At 39.3% G+C, this 24,769-nt stretch overlaps 1 protein-coding gene across 1 annotated transcript in view; it reads left to right on the forward strand.

Annotated features, from left to right (window-relative positions):
- Nucleotides 1-796: 796 nt before the first annotated feature.
- The window catches only part of LONP2 (lon peptidase 2, peroxisomal), a 35,903-nt gene continuing 11,930 nt past the window's right edge, over nt 797-24,769 (forward strand). The window contains exons 1-11 of the mRNA XM_027732695.2: nt 797-1,055; nt 1,887-2,121; nt 2,870-3,001; nt 4,293-4,415; nt 5,329-5,492; nt 5,703-5,797; nt 6,420-6,678; nt 11,758-11,899; nt 17,237-17,387; nt 17,918-18,044; nt 18,847-18,980. Of these exons, the coding sequence (XP_027588496.1) occupies nt 823-1,055; nt 1,887-2,121; nt 2,870-3,001; nt 4,293-4,415; nt 5,329-5,492; nt 5,703-5,797; nt 6,420-6,678; nt 11,758-11,899; nt 17,237-17,387; nt 17,918-18,044; nt 18,847-18,980 (1,795 nt within the window). The 5' untranslated portion in view covers nt 797-822. The remainder of the gene's footprint in view (nt 1,056-1,886; nt 2,122-2,869; nt 3,002-4,292; nt 4,416-5,328; nt 5,493-5,702; nt 5,798-6,419; nt 6,679-11,757; nt 11,900-17,236; nt 17,388-17,917; nt 18,045-18,846; nt 18,981-24,769) is intronic.

Consider the following 24,769-nt stretch of genomic DNA (forward strand, 5'->3'; position numbering starts at 1 on the left):
GCTGCCCGGCGCACTTGGGAGAGCACCTGCGCTCACCTGTGCTCACCTGCGCTCACCTGTGCTCACCCGTGCTCCCCCAGCAGGAGGGAGAGCTGCTTTTCGCTGAAGGTGGCAGAGCACTGAACAGGTGCCCAGGGAGCGTGTGGAGTCTCCTCTCTGGACACATTCCAAACCCACCTGGGCGCGTTCCTGTGTCACCTGCTCCAGGTGACCCTGCTTGGCAGAGGGTTGGACTGAATGATCTCCAGAAGGCCCTTCCAGCCCCGGCAATTCCGTGATTCTGTGAAACCGAATCCCTGAGCTCTTTGGTCAGGAGCACGTACGCAGGAGAGTAGATTTGTGTAAGAACCAACAACAAAAAAAATGGATTTCACTTCGTAACCGCCCCATTTAACAAACAGTAAGATTTGCTGCAGGCTCCCTTTCCAGTGTCTGCGCCGTTAGCGCTGCTCACAGCTCAGAGCCCGCATCCATCGCCAGAGTCAGACTGACACCTGCCGGCGGCCGAGCGGCCCTCGGGGAGCGGAGGGGAAACGCTCCGGGCTCGGCGTCTGAAAGGAGGAAGGACACGAAAGGCCCCGGGGGCGATGTCGGGAGCACCAGGAGCGACCCCGTTCCCGGGTCAGGGCAGGGCCGGGGGGCAGAGCGGCCCGGCCGCCGCTCCCGCCCGCACCCGCCAGGGGACCGAGCGGGGAGGGCCGAGCGCGGCCGGGCCCTGCCGGGCGCCCGTACGGGGCGGGGCCGGGCTGAGGGGCGGGGGCGGCCGGGGCGGCGGGGCCGCGGTGACGGGCCGCGGGCGGGTGTGCGGGGTCGCGGGTGGCCATGGCGGCGGGCAGCGCCATCCAGATCCCCACGCGGCTGCCGCTGCTCCTGACCCACGAGGGCGTCCTGCTGCCCGGCTCCACCATGCGCACCAGCGTGGACTCCCCGCGCAACATGCAGCTGGTGCGCAGCCGGCTGCTGAAGGGCACCTCGCTGCGGAGCACCATCATCGGCGTCATCCCCAACACCAGCGACCCCACCTCCGACTGCGACGACCTGCCCTCCCTGCACAGGTGCGGCCCTGCCCGGCTCCCCCTCCCTCCGTCCCTGGCGGCCTCCCCGGCCGTGCTCACCCCGCGGGGCCGTCCCGTCCGCCGCCCTGTGGGAAAGGCTGCTCCCCTCGGGCAGACCTTGTCCCTGCACCGGCCCGGCCTGCGAGGTGTCGGGGACAGACTGGGAGGCCTCCGGAAGGAAAGTTTGGAAAAGGAGAGTAAAGTGGAAGAGGAAAATAAGGCCAAAGAACGCAGGCCCGTAGCTGCAGGGCTGTCGCATTTTTCACCTAGTATGAAACACGGATAGTAGCCTAGTTCACATAAAATGAAAACGAATTGTATTTCTGTGGGGTAAAGTATAAGTAAAACTTATATGCTGTAACCCTTACTCTGCGAACGCGATCGTATCAGTGGACTTAGTAAGGTTTTGCAAGAAAAAAATCTTCTGTTTTAAGCCTGCTTAAAGAGGTGCTGCGATGTAAAACGGTTGTTGAGTATAAGGCCGGCAATTTCACTGAAGAAGTGTGACTTAGTTTCCCAATGCCTGTCATTCAGGCAGAAATGTCAGCGTGCCTGTCCACACCGAGATCCATTATTTATGAAGAAGCTACACAGGTTTCTAAACTCTGTGACTGTTATTACATTATCTTAGTTTTTCAGTTAACTCATTCATTTTCAGGTTTTAGGGTTTGGTTTTGTAATCTCCGTTACAAAGGAAGTTGTATAGCTTGGTTGCCTTTCATGATAAGGAGCCATGGCCCAAAAAGGTCTTAGAACCTGTAGCTGTTAAGGAAGCACGCAAAATGTTCTGTGGAAGGTGACAAATAATCCAAGGATTTGATCTGTTTTTAGGATTGGCACTGCTGCCTTGGCAGTTCAGGTGGTTGGTAGCAACTGGCCCAAGCCACATTATACGTTGCTGGTTACGGGCCTCTGCCGATTCCAGATCCTGCAGCTGCTCAAGGAGAAGCCTTATCCTGTTGCTGAAGTGGAGCAGTTGGATCGACTTGAGCAGTTTACTAATCAGCATAAATCTGAGGAGGAGCTTGGAGAGTTATCAGAACAATTCTACAAGTATGCAGTGCAGGTAATATGTTGTAATCTTATTATTTATGTATATATTTGGGCTCTTTATTTGTTTCCTGTCTGTCCTTCTGTTTCTCTACTTCTTATATTTCTCAGAGACTAGTAGAGTTTCAGTATTTCTGCTACAAAACAAATGTTTTTGTTATAGCTTGAGGTTTCTGTGTCGAGTTCCAGGGTGTCTATACAGCTCAGTGCTGGGTGAGTTTAACTGCATATATTAGTGCTATGATGTTAGTGTTTCATATATAGCAATACTATAAATACAGTCCAGTAAAAGGAATAATTCTGATTAATTTTTCCAGAATTTTATATGTGTATGAAAATATATACAATGGATTTTTTTTTAATTATTAAAGGGAAAAAAACCCTCTAAAGCCTTGATTATAAAGAGATGCATATATAAACTAGGTATAATGAATCTGAGTTTAAAGGACATATAGAAGAAGAGCCATCATAGTGTTAACTGAGGAAGTTTTTAATTAGGGTGTGTGTGGGAAATAAGAGATGTAGGTATTGAAAAAAAGTGCTGCAATGATATTTTTGAACTTCTCAAACAAGGAGAGATCCCAAAGTCTTGCCCTTTGCCGATTTAGTGCCTCCTCTCTGAACTTTTTGTGAATTTATTTTGGTAGCTTTTTGGCAAACCACCTAGACAAGCTTCACAGCGAAAGATACAATCCTGTTTAGGTCAGATACTCAGATAATTTAAAAAAAAAAAATTGATGTTATTGATGGTGTGTTTCCTACAGCTGGTTGAGATGCTGGACATGTCAGTGCCTGCGGTCGCAAAGCTGAGACGTCTCCTGGACAATCTGCCTCGAGAAGCTTTGCCAGATATCCTGACTTCTATCATCCGGACATCCAACCAAGAGAAGCTTCAGGTGTCACGTTCATAAACTTTTCTAAGGGGATTTAGGGGTTTGCTGTCTTTTTTTTACAGTCAGTCAGTTTTAGATAATTTTGGAATGGTTTACACTTGAGACTCTGCACTGATAAGGTTGTGCCAGCAGGTATTTGTGTTACAGCCGAGCATGAATGCTTGTAAAAAGTTATGCTGTTGTTTAAAGTGTTAACATATGTATGTGCCAGAACTCACCTAATAAGTAAATTAATCTAGTTAGCCTTGGAAATGGTCAATTTTCTTAAACAATAAATCCAGCATGAACTTGCCTTTCTCATGGTAAAGATGATAAATCTTTTTTCATATTGTGTTGAAACCTTGCTTTTTATCACAGTTGACAGATCATGCTAACAACTTGAGAGTTAATTTTTTAAATCTTTTTGAAAACATTCTTAAGGTCTGGGTTTCTTTAAATACTGAGAGGTTAAATTTCCATCGTATGTCAAAGTAACTTTATGCAAAAATGATCCTTATGGCTTGATTCTTACTAGTCTGATTTCTGTATTTGCCTGCTGTGTTTGTAAGTTTTGTTGTTCCTTTTCTTTTGTCACTGCTAATGCTGCACCTGGAATTGAAAGTGTAAGTTAGATTCTTTCAAAGCACCACAAATAGCACTTAATACAGTGATTTGAAGGAAGGTGTGTACTGTAGCTGAATATCCTGCTGGTGGAAGGAACATTAGTTATTACATTTAGTGTGTCCCTTTTTATTTTTATTAAAAGTTCTAAAGAAAGGAGCAGCCAGTGGAAGTTGTGGAAATACAGAGAAGCAGAATTCTACCCATTTCCACATATCAACTTAATTAAACACGAAAATGGAATGTATAAAATTTAAAAAAGACTAACAAAATAAACACAAAAATCTGTCATAAAAAAAAACATCTTAAGGCATAAGAGGATTTTTTTCCTGGGTTAACCAAGGAAATCATTTAACTTTCTTAGAGGGCTAGCTCTTCCCTGAGGCTCAGTAATTGAAAAATAGAATGTTGATAGATGCTTGCCACAGCAAATGCATCTCAAATATTAAGATGCTTAAAACAGACAGGATAAAAGACTTTTTTCCTAGTTTGGAGTGCTTGTAGCTTAGGCATCCAGACCCCTGAGGATAGACCTTGTGTGCAATATTCTCTTTGCTTTTCTTGCTACCTTTTTTCCTAATCCATCTATTCTATAACTCTGGTGAAAAGACAGTTACAGTATTCTCCATGTTCCCTTCCCCCAGACTGCTGATCCATCAGTGTGCACTTGGTTACTTCCAACTCTTGCTCTTAGATTTTAGATGCTGTTAGGCTGGAGGAGCGGTTCAAGATGACGATACCATTGCTTGTTAGACAGATTGAAGGCCTGAAGCTGCTTCAAAAAACAAGAAAGCCCAAACAGGATGATGATAAAAGGGTATGGACCTTTAAATCTGGGATACTTAAGCATCCTAAATAAGTAAAAAGATACACTTTTTGAGCAGGCTAATGAATGTGCACGATTTTAATTGTGCAAAATTGTAATGTATAGCCATAATATTTGATGGGAAGTCCGGAGGGGCAGAAAACACCCAACTGGTATCTTTGGCTGTTTAGATACCTAAAAGAGAAAATATTTGTTTAAAACTGCCTAGGCTTTATTTTATTTGTTTATTCATTTTAATCTTTATTTTATTTATTTTAATCTGAGCACTTTCTGACATTGAATAAGTGCTCAGATTCCTTTGAAGAGGTATCTGATGCCCAGTTTACTTGCATGGTGTGCACACATCAAGTTTTGGCCTGTGCAGTGAAAGGTGTATCTTTCCTTGGGGCATTGCAGATGAGTGGTAGCTTTTGAAATATGGGTTAAGAATGTGCATTGTAAAATGTGTGTTGGTAAGCTAGGGCAGCTTGCACTTTTCCTGCAACTAACTGCACTTATGCTAACTAGTTTAGTGAGTGGGAAGTAATTGAGAAATGAAAATGGGTAGGAGGGAAAACTTACCCATTTTGTAAAGATTAGGTTTATTTTGCCTAATGTGATGGACTGCAGTGCTTGAAATATCCCAGAGAGCTCCTTTCAGTTTTGTTCTTGTCTTCTGTTGTTTGCTAGTTTAGAGTACATGATAAATGCACTTAGGGAATACTTACAGTAAAGTAAGAACTCTTAACTTTACTTAAGGTGTACCAATAACACTTTGTGAAGTTATTTATGGAATTAAAATCTTGAGTATTTTTCTGTGCACCTCATATGTTTTTATCATGGTTTCCATTCAAGGCCAAAGTACACACCTTATTTAAAAAAGAAGACTTGATACTATTCTCTGGCCCTGTTCTCCATGTCTTAGGTGGTAGCTATTCGTCCTAATAGAAGAATCAGTCATGTTGCAAACACTACAGAGGATGAGGAGGAAGAAGAAGATCATGATGATGTTGTCATGCTAGAAAAAAAGATTAGAACATCCAGTATGTCAGAACAAGCTCTTAAAGTTTGTCTGAAGGAAATAAAAAGGTAAAAATAGCGGTTTCTTCTCTTATTTTATATTTTGAAACAAATCCTGCAAACCCTTTCCAATTGATACATGTTTGCGTTGGTTGTGTTTTCAAAATGATTTTTAAACCTCAGGTTTGCTCAGTAGCTGTCTTGTGGTGCAGGACAGTTTTACCCTGTCCTGCAGTTAATTCCTGGTTGGCCTTACGAATTCAGTGCTTGTATTTCCAGGTTGAAGAAGATGCCTCAGTCAATGCCAGAATATGCTTTGACAAGAAATTACTTGGAACTGATGGTAGAATTGCCATGGAACAAGAGTACAAAAGGTAAACTCTTCTAGTTTTGGTGATTGTCTCTTGCACAGACATTTTAGGACAAGTAACCATCATGTAAATGTGTACTTAGTTCTGCCTTGTAAAAACATTATTAATGTGTTACTTTAAGCCAGGTAGACCTTTAGAGTTCAGTGAGATCTCTATACTGAATAGGTTGTGTAGCACAACTGTACATCTAAGAATATGAATTTAAGAAGTATTAGGAGTAGTTTCACAGAAAAATGAAGGGGTTATTACTTAAATTTGGTGCTAGCATGCATCAAAAATAATGAAGAAATGAGCATCCAATTACTTTTTATATGTTGGACAAAAAAATTTTTGGACGTTTCTGTAGCATTAATGTTCCTGAAAAAGGTTCTGGTATTTCTTAAGCAAGTTTGGTAAGGAACAAGAGGATGAAAACACACAATTGTAGCTAATTTTAATAATTACAACTTGAGGTGCAATAGAAAAATTGAGTATCATGTCCACTTTGTACCAGTTTTCAAAAGTTGTGAGGGTGATACTATTAATACAGGAACAGTATGCAGAAATGGAGAGTGAGGAAAGAGTAGAAAACCAGTTCCATTTTTAAAGGCAAATGTGCTGATCTCTCTTCTGTTTTCAATGATAGATCGCCTCGAAATCCGTGCAGCTCGAATAGTTTTGGATAATGATCATTATGCTATGGAGAAGCTGAAGAAGAGAGTTTTGGAGTACTTAGCTGTCAGACAGCTTAAAAACAACCTCAAAGGACCCATTCTTTGTTTTGTGGGGCCCCCAGGAGTTGGTAAAACTAGTGTTGGAAGATCAATTGCAAAGACTTTGGGCCGAGAATTCCACAGAATTGCTTTAGGAGGAGTCTGTGATCAGTCTGATATTCGAGGCCACAGGTAACTACTTCCTCCTTTCCTAATTGCAATAAAAGTACATTTTGTGATGTCAGACTTCTGACTGTGTAAGCTAGTTACATGTGTGAATTCATTAGAGTGGTGGAAGCTCACGGTCCCAACTGGAGGGAATGCAGGAAATCTTGTGCTGAATACCTGCATAAACTTGTAGGAATCTGGAATGTAATGTACTGGTTGGAACCGAGGGTACCAACCAGTACCTGGCTGCTTCTTAGACCAGAGTATGAAAGAGGAAAAAGTGAGAAAACAGTGAATTTGTACTTGATGAGAACTTGAAAATTCAGAGTTGTTTCGTAGACCTTTTAGTTCATCACCCTTGGTGCAACATGTGTTTATTCCTGTGCATCTCCTGTGGCAAATACGCAGGAGTTTTGTTTTCCAGGGTGTTTTGACATTTCCTCGTGTTTGTAGCTTGTAGGAATCATGTGTAGGGTTTTTTCTTAGTGTAGGTTTGGCCAGTGTACCCAGCAGCCCCCTGGGGTTTGTGACACGGTTGTTTTAACCCTTTTCCTGGCTGGCAGCACCGTGGAGCTGTACAGGTATGCAGGTCTGGGCTGGCCTTCTGACCCACTGCTTACACACTGCTGGAAAAAGAGCCAAACTCTGTCCTCCTCTTTCACTTTGTGTTATTCCTGTAACTCATAACCTATCGTTAATCGCTGTTTGCTAAGTAAGAATTCTGATGTTTCAGATTACTTATGGTACTGCTCCTAAAAACAACGTAAAATTTCGTTCAACAACACGTTGCTATTCGAGCCGAAGCCACTAGAGGCTGTGGGAAACTCAGAGTTACGGACAGGAGGAACTTTTCCAGGGCAGAGCAGGACTGAAGCCTTTGTAACAGGGAAACCACGTCTTGAACTTGACATTATAAACAAAAGTCAAACTTTCTATCTTGTGCTTCGACCTAATAAAGAGTAAAGGCAGGTAGAGTCACGTGATAGAGCCTTTAAAAAAAACTTTTAACTTCAGGTGTTTGTGGCTGTCACACATTTTTGAGGGCATTATTAAATTATTAATGCATGTTAGAGGCTAACCAGTATAAATTTCATATTAAAAATTTACTTGAAATTAGACAATGGAAGGTATTTGATAGGAGAGTTTATTTTTCACCAGCAAAGGAAAATATAATCTAGAATTAACAGGAATATTGTGGAGTTACTCTTCAACAAACAAGTGTATAGTTTAAAAACAGACTGTAGAGCAGTTGGTACCAGGAATCCCTTGTAACCCACTGCTTTTTCAAGTCTTTTTGTAGTTAAAATCAGCTGTTGCATACTGGTTTTTAAATTCTTTTTTTTTCTGCTTTTCAGAATAATATTTAATCAGATAAGAAGTACAACTTTTCTGTAGACCTCTGTAATGTCCTTTTGCATGAATAAATCGTTCAAGTTATTCCCAGTCAAGTGAATCCATATTGTGCATCTGGTGGCAGTCGGAGAGAGGAATTACAGAGGTGTCCTAAAAGTGGAGGAGACATAAACTGTTGTATTCTGAGACATAGGCTGCTGTGTTCTGAGTTTTACTGTTTGGTAGGCTGATTTTCTAATATTACATGTTAGGAGACATTCTTTTTCTCCTAAAAGCTCCTTATTAGGCTTTGGGGCTTAAGTTCAGGATTCCATTACCATTGCAGAAGAATGATACTGTATGTACCTACATTGAAAAACATGTACTAAATGTACTAGAACATTAAAAAGGAACTGTGTTTCAGTTTGACTTCCAAGCCAATAGTGCCCTAAATAGCATTCACTTGGGCTGCTCAGTACTGTTGAAAGAGAAAGGTGCAGACTGAGAGACTCAGCAGCCAAAATCAGATGTTTTAGCGAGCAGTAGGGTGGGGGTGTGTTCAGTCACTGTGCTGCTGCCCTGAGGTGGAAATAGGGCAATTGGAAACGCCCAGGTTTTGCCATTTGAGTGTGGATCACGTGCCTGCAGCTGGGGTTAGTGACTTCTCTTTTGATTGGGGGAAGAACAGCAACTACTGTTCTGCATTCCCAAAATGAAATCATCATCTTGGTACAAAACCAGAACTGTTTTATGAGACATTTTTCAGCTGTTGTTTGTGTTTACCACCCATCTATACCATATGTTAAATTTTTCTGGTTTATATTTGTTGTTTACTTGTATTACAAAAAACAACAAAAAGAAAACAAACCACCCTGAAGAATGGCTTAGAACTTTATTTGCAAGAAGCTCACTGCATTTAAAGTCTCCTCATTACTGATATTTTGTGTTATACAGGAACTATGTGAGCTTATCTGGTGTCTGTGTGGTTTTCTATTTTTGAGAAGGAAAGGTGTAATTGTGCCATTTATTTATAGTGGTGCTGGTGAGGTAAATGTGAAGCTCTTTCTCACCTTCATGTGAAGCTCTTTCTTCTGGTGGCACTAACTCTGTTATCCTTTTCTATCTGCAGTTAAAAATCATTTAAAACTATTTGTCTGTAGATCAGCATGAAGAAAGTGAGTCATGTTTCTACCAATAACGGTGCCACTGCTCTAAGAGTTCCAGTTTGTAGGCATTCCCAGTTTATACTGGGAGAACCAGGAAGGTTAGATTTCCCACCTGGTTTTCTTGCCTTTTCTAGGTTATATAGTTCCTAATGATATGCTGTGCAATTCTAGTGTTTTGTTTAACTTTGCACTGATTTTAAAAATAAATAAAAAGAGTACGAAATTACAGAACTTCTGTGGCATCAGCTCTTAAGGGGTTTTTCCGAGTGGTGCTACGGAAGTGAGATAACCAGGAAACTTGGTCTGTACTTCCTGTTTTGAGTGGGGAACAGCTGACTGTCCTTCTAGGTTTGATGCATGGAAAGAAACTGCATCAAAAATTGAGCCAAGCTATGTTATATCATCAAAAGTAGTAATTTGGAATATTGTTTCTTCTCTTTTCAACCCTAGAAAAAGCAGTGAAATAGAGAATAACATTACATTCCGTGGCTGGTGTTCACAAACTGCAGTATTCAGTTTCACAAGTCACAAGGCAAAGGTTGATATCCAGACACATAAATGGCCATATATGCTTGTAATTTTAATATATGCTTTTGGGTTTATATGTCAATACCTGCAGAGACTGTTTTACCAAGGACTCTTTTGTTGAGATGTGTTCCATAATAACCTTGGAGATCTTCAGTCTTTGTTTAATAGTATAATAAAATAGGTATTGGTCCTTCTCTAATAAATGAAGGTGTGTCATAGATTTAGACTGTTAACACCTATTTGCCTTCATTTAGTTTTTAAACCAAATCTGTTAAAACTAGATGGGACATGAATAGCTCAAAATTTTATAGAATTTAAAAGGATCAGGTAGAACTTTGTGTATATAAAAACACAAACATGCATTAAAAAGGTGTAATGTCTTCAATGCACTTGAGAACAATGTACCAAGCAGGAAAGAAGAATGTTTAATGCTTACCTAATTATGTTATCCTATTACTGGCATAATCAGAATATTAGAAAAAGTCAGGCTGCATTGGCTCTCAAGCTTATAAAGCTATTCTCTAGTGCAGTGATCACCTTTTGTTAAAAACAGCCCAGATGAGAACAAAACCACCACCAGCAAACAAAACCCAAAACCAAAAAAACCCACCTCATAAGAAGGAAAAAAACCCCAACCCCCAAAGAAATGCCCAAATTGCTAGAATGATTAATTTGATTGCACTGGTAATGATTGATTTCTGTGAACTTCAGCTTTGCTCCAGTCTAGTAATTTTCTGATTGCATTTTATAGAATCTTCCATTCTTTTGGCAAGGTTGTCCATGTGCAGATGGAGGAGGAGGTGGTGTAATAGCTCCCCCGTGCAGAGTCTTGATCTGTAATCCCTGTCACACAGAGCAATCCTCAGTGAGAGGAGTCCACTCCCTTGCTGCAGAGTAAGACTACACAAAAGTGCTAAACCATTGCTTGCTGGCTGCTTCAGTCTTTAGCAGCTGCCTCATGAAGGTGGTAAGAGGCAAACTGAATTTCTCTTGCATTGCTGGCTATTTAGAAGGTCTTAAAAACTTTTATTTTTGCTCAGATCTAGAATTAAATACAGTAACTGCAGTTTGTTTACTCAGTGGTTAAATGTTACATGGAACTAAGACCATTGTTGTGTGGTTTGGGTTCTGGTTTTGTTTGGGATTTTTTTAATATTTAAAGTTGTCTCTGGTATCTTTTGAAATTACTCCCGTGGTATTTTTGGTTTCATCTTTGTAAATGTCATCCTGTTTATTTTGGACTGTAGTAAAACAGATCATATGGCAAAGCAGGCCTGTTCTGCTTATCTGCTCTGTGAGGGTCATGAGATAGATGCAGTTATTCAGCACTTAATGTACCTCTTTCTTCTTGAGTGACCAGAATTTCATACTCTTAGTTGTAGTATTTGGAGTAGTTATGGCACAAGCAGAAAAGGCTGTGATAAATGCAGCACACAGGGGATATATGGACATAAAATGTAGTTGCTCTGTATGTGTGTTGTGGAAAAAAGTTTTTACTGATTTTGCTGAATAAATTCAAACTTGTAATTTTTTGTTAAATTGCACTGTTTTAACTTTTCATATTGAAATGACATAGTAAATACAGTTATTTTTGCTGAGTATTTATTAAAGCATGCTTTATATTCAGGGGACATTGACAGTTCAGCATAATTGGAATTTTGCCCTGATTTGTAATGTGCTGTTTGAACTCTGTTGTGGTGATAAAATCCCAGTATTGTAATTATTAAAATGCTAGTAATAGTGAGGTTCCCAAATCTGCTTTGGCTTGTTCCTCTGGTACAAGGATGCCTGTACTGGAACATGCAAAATGCTTGCAAGCCATAAAGTTTGGATATACTTTAATGCACATGGTTATCTTTCCAGACCAACTAGTGCCCCGTGGAACTCAAACTTTCATCTGCTGCTGCAATTGCCTGTATTAGTTCAGTTGTATATCGCGTGTTTTTATCAACTGGTTCCAAAAAGTTTTGCAAAAAAAGCAGGAGTTGTTACAATACTGCTTGTTCTGGTATTTTGCTTTGAGTTTTGTTTCCTGTGCTGTTCCTGCCCTGTTTCCCCCTGCTCTTCTCTCCCCCAGGCGCACCTACGTGGGCAGCATGCCCGGCAGGATCATCAACGGCCTCAAGACTGTGGGGGTGAACAACCCCGTGTTCCTGCTGGATGAGGTTGATAAGCTGGCCAAGAGCTTGCAGGGGGATCCTGCAGCAGCCTTGCTTGAGGTGAGAGATGTTGAATTGCAAGCATTGCTTCATTTGTATTTAAAAAAAAAAAAAAAAATTAAAATACTGGACTTGGACAATTCGCTGCCCAAAGTGTCAGCTTTGTTATTCAAATGTCAGCTGCTGAGTTCTGCCATCCTTTGATTTCTGCCAATTACTTGGGCACAGTGCAAGTGCCGTCAGGGCTAAATAAGGCACGTAAATCTCACTGAGCTGTACTAAAACACAGGGATGGATTTTGGGGTGTTTGCTGTATTTAAATACTGTTCAAGCCTTAAACATTAGTTACTTGGGGGACTTCAGGACATTGGTTTTTAATGACCAAATGTTGTTAGCTAAGAAACAAGTATAGAGCAGCCAGACAGCAGCTAGACTGTTTCAAGTTTTCCTTTTCTTTCTTGGAACAATTTTAGTATATTTTCGAAGCTTTTGATGGTACCAGCTTATACTGGAGCTAAGCATTTTATCCAGTGGACTGTCCATATGGACTAGTTGCATGTTCTTTTAGGAGCGTTTCTTTAATTAGTGTTGTAATTAACTTTCTAAACTTAAATTTTTCCTTTAAGTCACAGATCCCCCAGTCCTTGACTGATCATGGTGTCGTGAGTGTTAACTTTCTGTGAGACTCAGTTTTTCCATGAGTGCATTTTTTTTTAAATTTTGGGATTTGGACTAAGATATAAATGTATCTAATTTTGAATTACATGATGCAATTATTTTCTCACAAAAGTTTTAGAGGTTTTAAAGTTTACTTGCTTAAAGACACAAGTAAAATCCAGGAGATCCAATTAAGAACTGGCGAATAAGATACTGTTGGAATATTTTGTAAATCCCATCAAGTGTTGAGATGTTACTAATTAGGTTAGTTGTTAGGTTTTCAGGAGGCTATAACTGGAGTGATTATGAAGAAGATGAATTGAGACCTGTGCCTTGCAGGCTTCATTTATCATGTAGCTGAAAGCAGTAATGAGTTGTCAGAACCTTCTTTCTGACTTCTATTTTCTGGAGTATGACATGATATCCCAGAAGTGTCTCAGTTGTCAGGCTTAAGGTGTGGTAACTTTGGTAGGTGGATATGAAAGTGGTTCTGATAATATTTGCCTAGAGTAATTTTAATAACTCTTTTGACTGGCAGCGCTTAATGCAGTGATTTAAATATGAAAAATGCTACTTAAGGTGTCATGAGCTCATCTGGATGGTGTATGACATTCTGCAAATGAAATGTCAATTGGCATTCTACAAACGTCATTATTTTCCTCCTGCTAGACTGTAAAATTGCTGTTTTGACAAGGCCAACTAGTTCTTTGAAAATCAGTGTATGAGCAGGCTGTGGTTTGAGAGCTCTGTTTTGATCTTTGCATGTTAACATGAACTAGTAGTAATTTAAATGTGCTAGAAGATGGCATGGCTACACTTCTTCAGCTTTTAAAAGTGACAGTTATGGTCCTTTACCTGTGTATTTCTCATATGTGCAGTAGTGCATGAAAAGCCTCAAAATGCAAGGAAAACAAGGAGGAGAGTGTAACAAATACAGATGTTTTGCTTCTACTTTTCGCTTATGGGATATTATTTACTCCTTGCTGTTAATGGTAATGAGCTCTGTGTCCGGGTTTGCTGATATTTCTTCTGTCATTTGTCCTCTAGATGTTTGAACTAACCTCTCCTAAGTCCAGTCAATGCATGGATAAATATACCTGAAAATCAAATTTCGTTAGTTAGCTGGCTGTTGTTGGTGAGGCAGTGAAAATCACCAACACCACAATGATTTGGCTTTTCTTGCGAAGAATGTTCCCATCATGAATCTAGATCTGTACATTAATATTGTTAATTTTATTCAACCTTTGCTGCTTCTTCTCATTTATTTTCCTTCCCTGTCCTGCAGTAGAGAACAATTGTATTCTTCTTTTATCATGTCAAGTTCATGAGGGCAAATGAAATTTCTTTCTTTTTTAATTAGTTGTGTTTGACTTTTGGATGCTTTGTTGCTGCTTTGAGATGTTTCTGTTTTCCGTATTTGAAGCCCACATTCTCAGTGATATTCAGCTCAGCTCCTGCCATGGATTTTTCCGGCTGAGACTCATCAGGTTTGCTTCCAACTGTCTGCCTGGACTGCAATCTCTATGCAAGCCGTTGCTAATTGACCATTAGTTGCATCTGGAGAAGTAATTGCTCTATAACCATGTCTGGGCTGCTCCCCTGTGAGATCCCTATATCCCTCTACTGCTGGCTAAACATCCTGAAGCAGGTGCTTTACCTCTTCTAATGGAGAACTCATGTCTGGACATAATAGCTTAATTTTCATCTGCTTTTTGTGGTTTACATTGGTTGGAAGTCCATCTGGAACAAACAAAGGTGGCTATTATGTAGGAGAGCAAACAGTAGTTGGTGGTCACCTAACTGGTACATTTGTTTTCCACACTGCTGCTCGTTGTTTGGTAAGTGCCATCATTAAGTATAAAAGGCCCATCCTTTTCTCCCTGATGTGTAGGTGTGTTAAATTATCGCTGTCTACAATGGGATATATTCAAGGAGAAGATTGCCATAACCTTGTGAGCTTGGAAGCAAAGCTTGATGTTTGATAATTGCTGGATACGTGTTTGGTTCTAATGCTTCTGCAGAATTGTTGCTTAAGCAAGACAGAATGTCTTCCTATTTCCAGATACTGCTCATTAACAACGGAATATTTTAGTCTAAATTTAGATGACCTCTGTTAAAAACCAGAAGAAAACAGAAATGGATCCAAGTGCCTGATAGTGACTATTTGTATGCAGGGAAATTAGACCAGGAGCAGAGCCAGGCAATTAAATGTTCGTGGAACTTATTCTGGATTTTGTGGTAATAAAAAGCTGTTACAGAGAAGCCTTTGTGTGCATGTGAGCTGCTGGCCGTAAATTAGCCAAGAAGTTTTGTGCACTCAATGTTCTTTTTGTACTTCATATTTTTGTATTAGTTGAATATCTTTAAAAACTTTTGAACTTGAACTTTAGCACAGATACCTCACTGAAGAACAGTTCTATTTGTTTTGGAAAATCTGTTTGAAATGCATAGGCATGATACTGTTTTATGTCTTATTCTAAGAAATAGTTACCATGACAAAGAAATATGAGTCCAGAGAAACTCTAGTTGTTATTAAAAAATCTCAGATAATTCACATTTTTAGATATTATCTGAGTTGGCTTGGATTACAGTTTCATTTACCTCTATTGGATAGTATTGTTTGCTTATGAGTACAGCATCAGTATTTTGTGTATCTTTGTAAAAAACATTATAATCACCAGCTTGTCATTTAGTAGGATTCATAAGGATTTCTAGTTGCAGACTAGAAGGAGAAAGAGAGAAACATGCCTGTAAATTAATGTGGTAAAATACCAGTTTGGTCTGTCAGAATACATTGTTTTTCAACAATTTTGAAAGTAGTTGCAAATACTTCAGCTAATAGACTGCAATTCTGTGGAAATACTGTTATCAGTGTTAAAAAAAAGGGAGGGGTAATCTGAGTTAGGATTTGCTGTTTAAATCAGTTTTGAAAAATTTAGAAGAGCATACTTTGAATGGGCAACTGATATTTGATACAGATCTGCTTTCTTTGAAAACAGTTTGTAGATGCTGTGCTTGGATTCACTGCCTGTTGTTGTGTCTCCCTGTAGGGCTGGTTGAGGGAAGGGACATCTATAACTGGGTGAATTATGCATCAGTGTGCTTGGCTTGTCAGGATACTGCAAGGCCTTTGCCTTCATTGGTAAGGAAGGGAGTAAATGACAGCAGCTGCTTGCTGAAGAGTGTAGGAAAAGCTTTTGAATAGCTTATAGCCCTTGAACAATGGCATTCACTGAGTTGCAGCCTTAGTTTTAGAATTTAGGCATATGCTTTGGTGTGTTTTAAGATTTCACTATTGGGGGCATTGTGTAGATTGTGTTTTATTACAGTTGCAATACATTTCTAAATATTGCTCTTAAATCTGAGTAGTACTTCAAAATGAAACCAGAATTTATTCTGTTTTTTAAGAAACTCTACTGTGTTTCTGGCATTCTGTAAAAACAGTATTTTCCTGGTTTGTTCTGATTATAATTCTGTTCTAAAGATTTTTTTTTTTTCACTTTTCAAAGCCTGAACAGAATTTAAGAGTAATGAAAATTCAGAGTTGTTTTCTTTATGACCATCTAAGCTTGAATTCAGGGGTTTTTTTCATTATCAACACTGTTCTTGTCTATAATTTAAGTCGTGTGCATTCGTTTGGGTGTAGGCAGATAAATTATTTTGACAGTGGTGTGCTATTTCTCAGGAGATGCATAGGTATTTGTAACATGAGAATTATTCATGTTCGTGTAGCACTGATAATTCATCATTTGGAAAGGAGTAAGTGTGACTGTTTTAAGGGGTTGTGGAGTGAAGGTGGTTCATAGGTGATACAGAAGCCAAGTGAACATTGCTATATACAGTGAACTTCCCATTTCTAACACTGTTACAAAAACACAAAACAGCATCTTAGTAGCCTTGTGATCCACCTGATGTGAAAAACCAGCTTATTCAAGTAATAGCTTCAATAAACACAAGTGTTGCATTAGCACAGATAAATGGTACTAACAGAACTGGGAAGACAACACAGTTATTTAAGCCATAGTTCTACTTGTTCAGTAAATTTTTGAGGTTGGTTGGACTGTGTGTTGTTATTCTGCTGTGCTTATTTAATTTTGCCTCTGATTTTTTGGGGGAGGGGGAAAAGAAAAATGCAAAGATTGTGTTAGGAAAGCCAGGGCTCACCAAGGGTTGAGACTTGCATGGGATGTCATGGGCAAGGAGAAGCCCTTGTACTCCTCCATTAGTAAAAGGCTGGCCAAAGCTGCATGAGCAGGACGAGAGATTTAGGGACAGCAGAAAGGGCTGGGATTGTGGTATCCATGGGGAGGTCTCAGGGGTTGGTGTGCTGAGAGTAAGAAGAGCTACCAGCAGCAGATGAAGATTGGAGTCAGGGATTACTTGAGAGAATTCTACTTATTCCATAGGACCATGAGAGCTGCTTTTCCAAGGTTACTGTGAGAGTCCTTGAAGGGCCACTCTCTGCCATGTGTACAAGGTCATGGAGATACAGCTTATGGGGGGTACTGGAGGGCTGGAGCAATGCTGCAGAAACAACTAATGGGGAAACGACTTCTTTTGTTTTGTGTGTGGTGGGAAATGTAGTCACACACTCATCCGAGCAAGGTCAGGCTTTAGTGATGTTCATAACGTATTCTATGAGTGTAAAGTCAGATTTGACATGGAATATAATAAATATGCTCATATTTTCTTTACTTCTAATTGAGCAATTGCATGTCTTTTGTGTTCACTCTTGTCAAGGTGTTGGATCCAGAACAAAATCACAGTTTCACCGACCACTACTTAAATGTAGCCTTTGATCTGTCCCAAGTCCTTTTTATAGCTACAGCCAACACTACAGCTACAATCCCACCTGCTCTGCTGGACAGAATGGAAATTATCCAAGTTCCAGGTAACTCTGCAGTGTTTTCATTAACGTGACTATTGCAAATCCCTAAACAAGTTCAGGGTGTTTTTCCTGAAATGAAGGGCAGTTCCTTAAGGAAAGCCTACCAGGAATCTGGAATGCATGGCCAGAGTCATTAAAAGAGACTTGGAAGGATCCCTCTGTTATGGGCTCTGCCATGAGAATGACACTTAGCATTGCACTTAGGAAAATTCAGTGCCAGGGCTGTGGTGATACATTGATACATTCTGAAATGATATTTTCATTCACTGATTTGTTTGTATTCTAATAGTCTGTTGGTTGATGCATCTTTTTAAGATTCCAATGAAGAAAAGGGTCTTTGAAACACCAAAATTCTGTTCTTGTTCACACGAAGTTATGAATCACCATAAAGGATCATACCAACAGCCTTTTAAAATATAGCTGGGGGTGGTTTTTGTTAAATTCAATTAGACAGAATTATAAAAGGTAAGAAATTTGATTATATTGTAGTGTATAAGCAAAAAGATAAATAAATACATGCTTTTTCTTTGAAGGATACACACAAGAAGAAAAAATTGAAATTGCACACAGACACTTGATTCCTAAACAGCTTGAACAACATGGCCTGACTCCACAGCAAATCCAGATTCCCCAAGTAACCACTTTGGATATAATTACCAGGTAAGTCCGTTCGTTGCTTTCAGTTTAAATAACTTCTTTTTTTGTAACTAGTAAATCAATTTATAGTGTGATAAAACAAAACATGTCTTAAGATCTGTTGTCCTTAATAGCTTCTGAAGTTCACCAGCTGGTAAATTACATTTTTTTTCCTTGTGACTGGATGGGCCACATTTGTTTAAAATTTGGAATTAGGTTAAGCAAATTAAAATGTGGGTTTTAAAATAGCTTGTATTCATTAGAACTTTTTTTGTTGGACGTGAGAGCACATACATTGAACAGAACATCTTTTGAACTTGGAACTAGCTCATTTTCAATGGAAAAAGGATCAAGATTCAGTGAATTGAAGTATTCTGTGACCAGTAACAGCATTTTGGCTGCTTTGTTTAGTGTTATTGTCTGGTGCTTCTTTTTAATTTACAGACTATAAGAAAATACTCTTTTACAGTCAGTTCCTCAACTTTCAATAAAGTTCAAAGTTTTAAAATAGTTCTTCCTTTTAATTTTTATGCATCTAAGAAGAGCTCAGTGCTATTGAAACATTGTTTAGAATTTCATGAAGGTTTAACACCAGGTGTCGTCTTCCCACTCAGTAGTTTTTCTCGACAATTTCATCAGCAACCACGATTATTTGGATAAAAACAAATGACTTTTTTTTTTTTCTTGTTTGTTGGATTAGTCCAAGGTTTCACTGCCTTTCACGTCTCATTTTATTTGGATGTGTTTTTAATAAGCAAGTGTGTTTGCATTGCAAAGAAGTCTCTTCCAGAGAAGAGCCAGCAGTAAGGCAGCTGTGTCTCCCCAGGTACACCAGGGAGGCGGGAGTGCGGGCTCTGGATCGGAAGCTGGGAGCCATTTGCAGGGCAGTGGCAGTGAAAGTGGCAGAGGGACAGCACAAAGAGACAAAGCCAGACCGTGCTGAAGTGGGGGAAGGAGAAGGTGTGTATCTTTTGCATGGTTTATTAAAAAGGGAACTTCTAATGTAGTCACTAGGAAGCTAATTTACCGACTTTTTCTCCTTTTTTATGCGTCTTTAAGGGCTGTTTTCAAAAGCATTGAGGATAGTGTGACATTATTATTGTGCATGGTTCAAGTAGTGCTGAATTGTGACTCGGGGCATAATTTCAGCCTGCCAAGTTGGTAATTGAGAAGTACAATGGATCTGTTTGATATCTTAGGGATGCAGTTATGATTTGTGTATATTTTTGCTTTTTTATGCAAATCTTCCACTTATTTTCTTGAATAAAAAACTAAGTTAAACTTAGTTATTGTATTTAAAGAGGTTCTTTAACTGTGCTGTGCATGCTCTACTGGCTCAGAACTCAATCCCATTATTTTGTACTCTGAAATAATTGTCTGCTTGAAGAGCTTTGAAATTAGAAAGGTTTAGAGGCTCTTTTTATGTGCCTTTTAGGACTGCACTTATTATTTGAACCCTTGGAGCTTTGGTAACTTCTCAACATCAGTAAGCCTGTTGTTTCCCATGTATACAGTGTTTTATCATTCCCAGTCATCCAACAGACTGAATGAAAACTAAACATAAAATTCTCAAACAGTACAAATACCCAGGTCACTGCTCCACCAGAAAAGGCAGAACCCTTTCTAGTGTTGAGATAGAAGGGGGGAAGGGAGAAGTCAGGCCAATAATCCAGTTCATGTGCAACACACAGCTGGTGACTGCTCCATTTTTCATCCCCGCTCGAGTGTTCTCTTTAATAAATGAACATCCACACTGTGTCTGGTGAGAGATACCATGGAGAGTGTAGATGGTGGTGCTTTTGTTCAGCCAGTTACTGGTGGAGGATGTCACTGTGCACAGCAGTTTTCTGCTGGAGCTTCAGAGTGTTCGCTGAGCACTGGGGGTCTGGTCTGCAGGAGCCCTGAGCGTAAGGTGTAAAATGTGAAACATGAAAGGACAGAATCCAAACCTGAAGTTGGACTTCTAAAATGTGGGTGGCCCTTAGTCTAATAAAACCTAGCAAGCAGAGGGTGTTGGGTGCTTCATTTGTTTTTTAAGGACTGAAATGAGTTCAGGTGACACTTTCAGACAAGAAGTCCTTCCAGTCTGTTGGAGAACAATTGTGTGTCAGAGGATCCTGGAAGACCAAACCTGCAGAATGGCTGATTACTTTTGCTCCAGGATATTCATAAACTTAAAATACTAAACAGGACCCTCCTTCTTGGTGGGATGTTGTGAAATACTTCCCAATTTAGTTGATGTGGAAAAAACCTATAGGTTCCAACATCTGTACAGCTGGAAGAGTTCTGATCTGGATTAGAGGAGGACAAATAAGGAGACTCATTTTCTGTTCCTTTCAGAAAAGGCAGTGTACAGGTCTGAATGGTGCCCACCCCTTTTAGAGAGTAAATCCCAGGGGAGGAAATATAATCAATATTTGTACAAGCAGTGGTATTAATTAGAGGGGTATTTGAAGAAGAGTTTTACCCACAGTAAAACTTCAGTAATCTCTCTCTGAAAATCTGTTTCTTGATGGTCTGTCAGCTTTACCTTGTCTTTTTTTCCTAGCTCAGTATTTCCCTTCTGAAAATTGAATCTTCTTTTACCTTGTTGAGTTTTCTGAGGTCATCACAGTGTCTGTGGAAGCTGTAATATCAAAGGATTGATTTTTGGCCATGTTTGCTTAAGCAGATTCAGTTCAGTTTTCTCTGAATGTTTGGCTTAATAACAGTGAACTCTCACAGTAGCAGTGGCTCTGAATGTGTGGATCCTGCAGTTTAAATCATTTCACCTACATTAAAAGAAGAGCTTTTAAGATGTATTTATTAATGCTTTCCATTTATATTATGTGCACCTTCTCTGTGATGGACTGTTGTGAAGACAAACACTGAGTTTTTCGATGCTTCTGGGATACCTGGACTTGCTCTTAACCCGAACACTGAGCCTTTGTGCTGTGGTGGCCAGGCTTGCAAGCACCATCAGGGTCTTTGCTACTTCACTTTTTTGATAGCAATTCTGACAAGTCATGTTTTTAAAGTATTTCTTTGTATTGAAGGGCAGCTGTGTCTAAAATGTGCTTCAAAGGTTTAATGCAATTGCTGAATAAAAAGAAATGTCATTCTGCTCTTCAAGCCTTCTGATATAATAAATGAAAGGTAGGTTCAGAGCACAACTCATGGTACTGTAAGAAGAAACACTTTATTATTAAGGCAAATAACAAAAAGGAACTGTATTAGGCATCTCAATCCAGCAAGAGAGGTATTTACCATGTTAAAATTAGCACTGTACTTGCAACTTAGGTATTTACACTCTTAAAATTATACACTGTTAAAATTAGTACTGGACTTGCAACTTACTGAGGCTAAATGAAAATAGCAATCTAAGTGCTTCAGAAGAGGGCAAAATGTTAGTGCTTCTGGTTGACAAAGAGTTTGGAGTAAGCCCAGAAGAAATGAGCTGTGAAGAGTTGCCTTTGTACTTCTGGTGTGGAAGCTGTTGGAAGAAAAAGCTGGTATTTAATAAAAGGGAGCCCGAGGGACAGGTGGCTCTATCGTTTAACTGTGGTGTATTATGAAGACTTGTATAGAATGGTGCAGTCTGCAAAGTGTGTTTTGTTCTGTACTTATACCCTCCTGTATTTTTAACAGACTGTGTCACTTGCTGGGAGTATGTGACAGTAGGATCCTTTTTAAAATAGTTTTGTTTAGTTTTCATTCTATTTGTTGAAAACAACGAAGTATTCAAAACAAAGCTTGTAAATATCTCCAAATACTTGCAAGTAGATGCAAATAGTGGGATTTGTAGCCTAAATTTTTTTTTGGCATTTTTTTCTCCTGTTGATTAACAGACATTTGTGCAGTTGTGCATCTTGATGATGAATTTTTATTTTGTATAATGAATGACTCTGGAAGAATAGTTAATCAAGTTGTTGTCTCTTAATAGTTACATTTAGAAGTATTTCTTGAATTTTTTTACCTCTATCTGTAGAAGAAGACCTGTAATTCATTTTTGCTTTACATGTTTGTCAGTTACTGATGTGGGATTGAGACTACAGTTAGTGCATTGATATGTCCTGAGTTGGGACTAGGAGAGGGAAAGCTCCAGCCTTGCCTCACTTACTAAAGCATAATTTGTGTCTGGTTCATAGCATATCCAAATAGTAACATGGTGCCTGTTGTGCTTATTTAGCTGAGTGCCTTGTGGCTTGTGGGTTGGAGTAAAAGTTAAAAAGCATTAGGTAGGAGAATCCCAACATTCCCATCATCATACTGATTGTCAGATTATTAACTCCAAGAGGAGCACCTGTTTGCAAGGCTTTGTAAAGATCAGGCTTTTGACACTGTTTGATAGCGGGCTCTGAAAATGAAGGGTACCTGCCATAGCAGAGCTGATGCTGGGAGATGCTCTGTCAAGCTGTGTTTAGCACTTCCCAAAAATGCAGGACTGAAGCACAGGAGCAGCTTTGTCTTGCCTTCCTGCTCCTTTGACTCCTGAGCTTTGGAAGTTGGCAAGTGGAGCAGTGTTGGTTTGCGTCAGTCCTTGGGTTTGTACATGAACTTCAGCAAAGGCAAAGGGAGTCATTTTTCAGCCTCTCCAGGGAGTCATCCTTGTGTACAGTAACACCATCTGATATTTCACTGCAACACTATCTAAGATTTATGAGACATTCCTCGAGTCTTTTGACGGTAGACGAAATTCTAGTAGTCACAAAAATATGTGAAACTCTCCTTCCTATTTTAGTGCAACTGCCTTGAGAATACAATGCAGCAACTGTGCACTAAGGCATCATATCATGATACAGCAGTTGAAACTTGGAGTGAAAAATTATTTGTCTAATTCAGACCTGAAAGGAAATTTAGGACAGGTAATATTTAATAACTAAAAGTGGTTAAATGAGGATTCTATTTATGTTGAAACTAAGGCTTTGAAAATACTTAATTATTTCCATAACCCAGTAATAACAGCGCAGTTTGTTCTACTCCTTATGGGTGAAACAACACTTGGTTTTGAATTTAAATGCAAGTTTGACTCAAGTAGTCAACGTGAACTGACACGTGAAGTGTCCTCCATCTCTCAGCTTGGGCATGGTGCATTTCCTCACAAACCACTGTGCATTGTGAGAGGGATTTGCTTGTTTTTAGTGTGTGTGAGGGCCCTAATACAGCTCTGCTGACACCACTGCTCTTGCAAAAAGTGACCTGTTCTATGTTCTAACCAAACCTCAGCCCTTTAAGTTTGTTAGTTTGGAGAGGCTGAAAGAATCCTGGGTCTGTAGGTTGTGTGCTGAAGCGTCTGCTGATAGGTCAGATGAGAAGGAAAGAACACGTTATTTTCCCTTTAATTGCCCTCAAGCTTGAAACCTTTTCTGTCATTCTGTTGTTCTTTCTCATTCCTCTTCATAGCAATTCAGCAAATCAGAATGTGTTACATTAAAAACTGCTCTAAAATGTTAGGCTGTTATTACAATTGTTCTCTCTTGGTCAGTTAGTATGGCTAGAAATCTTTAGGTTTGAGATTTATGTGTTGCTGGTGCTTAATTTAAATATATTTTATGACAAGATGAGAAATTGCTACATGTGGAGGAGGTTTTAGACTCTTGCATTTTCTCATTTCCATTACATCTGTAGCAGTCTTAAATTTTTAAGTCTTTGTGCCATGGAATTCCTAATAGTTCACTGTATGTTTTCTTAGGAGTCCATTTTCTTACAAATCCAGTATTTACATGCGAGATTTTGTTTTATTTTGGGAACTTGCAAAGGCAGATTCCTGAGGGACGTTGTCGTGATCTCTGAGTAGCTGCAGATTCTGCTTGGAAAATTTGACAATAATTTTCTTTTTTTGGTTGGTTGTTTTTTGAACTTTTTTTTTTGTTACTTTGGGAAAGCTCTTTGTTGGTTTGTTACTGTTTATTTTTAGTTTTTACAATTTTTAGATGTTGAAACAGCACCATACTGCTTTTGCTTAAGCAGTCATGTAATAGCAGATCAGCAGGTGGTTCCTCTAGTGCAGTTTAGAGCTGTATTAAGGGCACTTCTTTGACTTTTTAGCTTATTTTTCCAACTTACTTCAAAATGTAAGATGATTAAGCTTGTTCTGTTTCTGGAAACTTGAATTTAGCTGTCTTGGTTTAGATAAATGTGTCATTTAACTTGTACTGTGGTTTATGGCTGTGTGTAGGTAGGGAACATGCATTTGTCATTGTTAATGGAAATCCTAATTGCTTGTGTCTTTATGGATTCTTCACGGTCAGCACTTGGTCAAAGATGATAAAACAAGATGGTTTTTTCCTTCAAAGAAAATATTAGTGTTTGTAATTATATTTTGGGACATCACTGTATGCTTTTATATAAAAGTAGATAATGTCAGAGTTCAGGTTAATATTTTTAATAAAATTGTGGAGTTTGTTATTGCTACAGATTATAAAATGGGATCTACTAATTGGATTAGATAAACTCAAAGAAAGAGTTTCTGATTCTTTTATAGGGCAGGTGGCCTCAAATTCCCTACTGGTTTGTTTATGGGAACTCTGTCTCTTCAGCTGCATATGCAGAGTTAGTTGAAACAAGAACAGTTGTGTTTGTTAGACAGTAAAATCTTGGTATAGAACAAAACCAGCTGGTTTTAAACTTAATTTTATTTTGAAATATGAATTGTATATCAGATTACTCAGGTTTCAAAGATCTGTGGTGTTGAAATGGCAATCTGAGTTGCAAGAATAGCATGCAGGGTTACGTTTCCTAGACTTGTTAGTATTTATGTCTATGATTTT

This window comes from Pipra filicauda, unplaced genomic scaffold (genome assembly GCF_003945595.2).
Source record: "Pipra filicauda isolate LSUMZ 115617 unplaced genomic scaffold, ASM394559v2 scaffold46_size3722508_pilon, whole genome shotgun sequence".
In the NCBI taxonomy this organism is placed as follows: Eukaryota; Metazoa; Chordata; class Aves; order Passeriformes; family Pipridae; genus Pipra; species Pipra filicauda.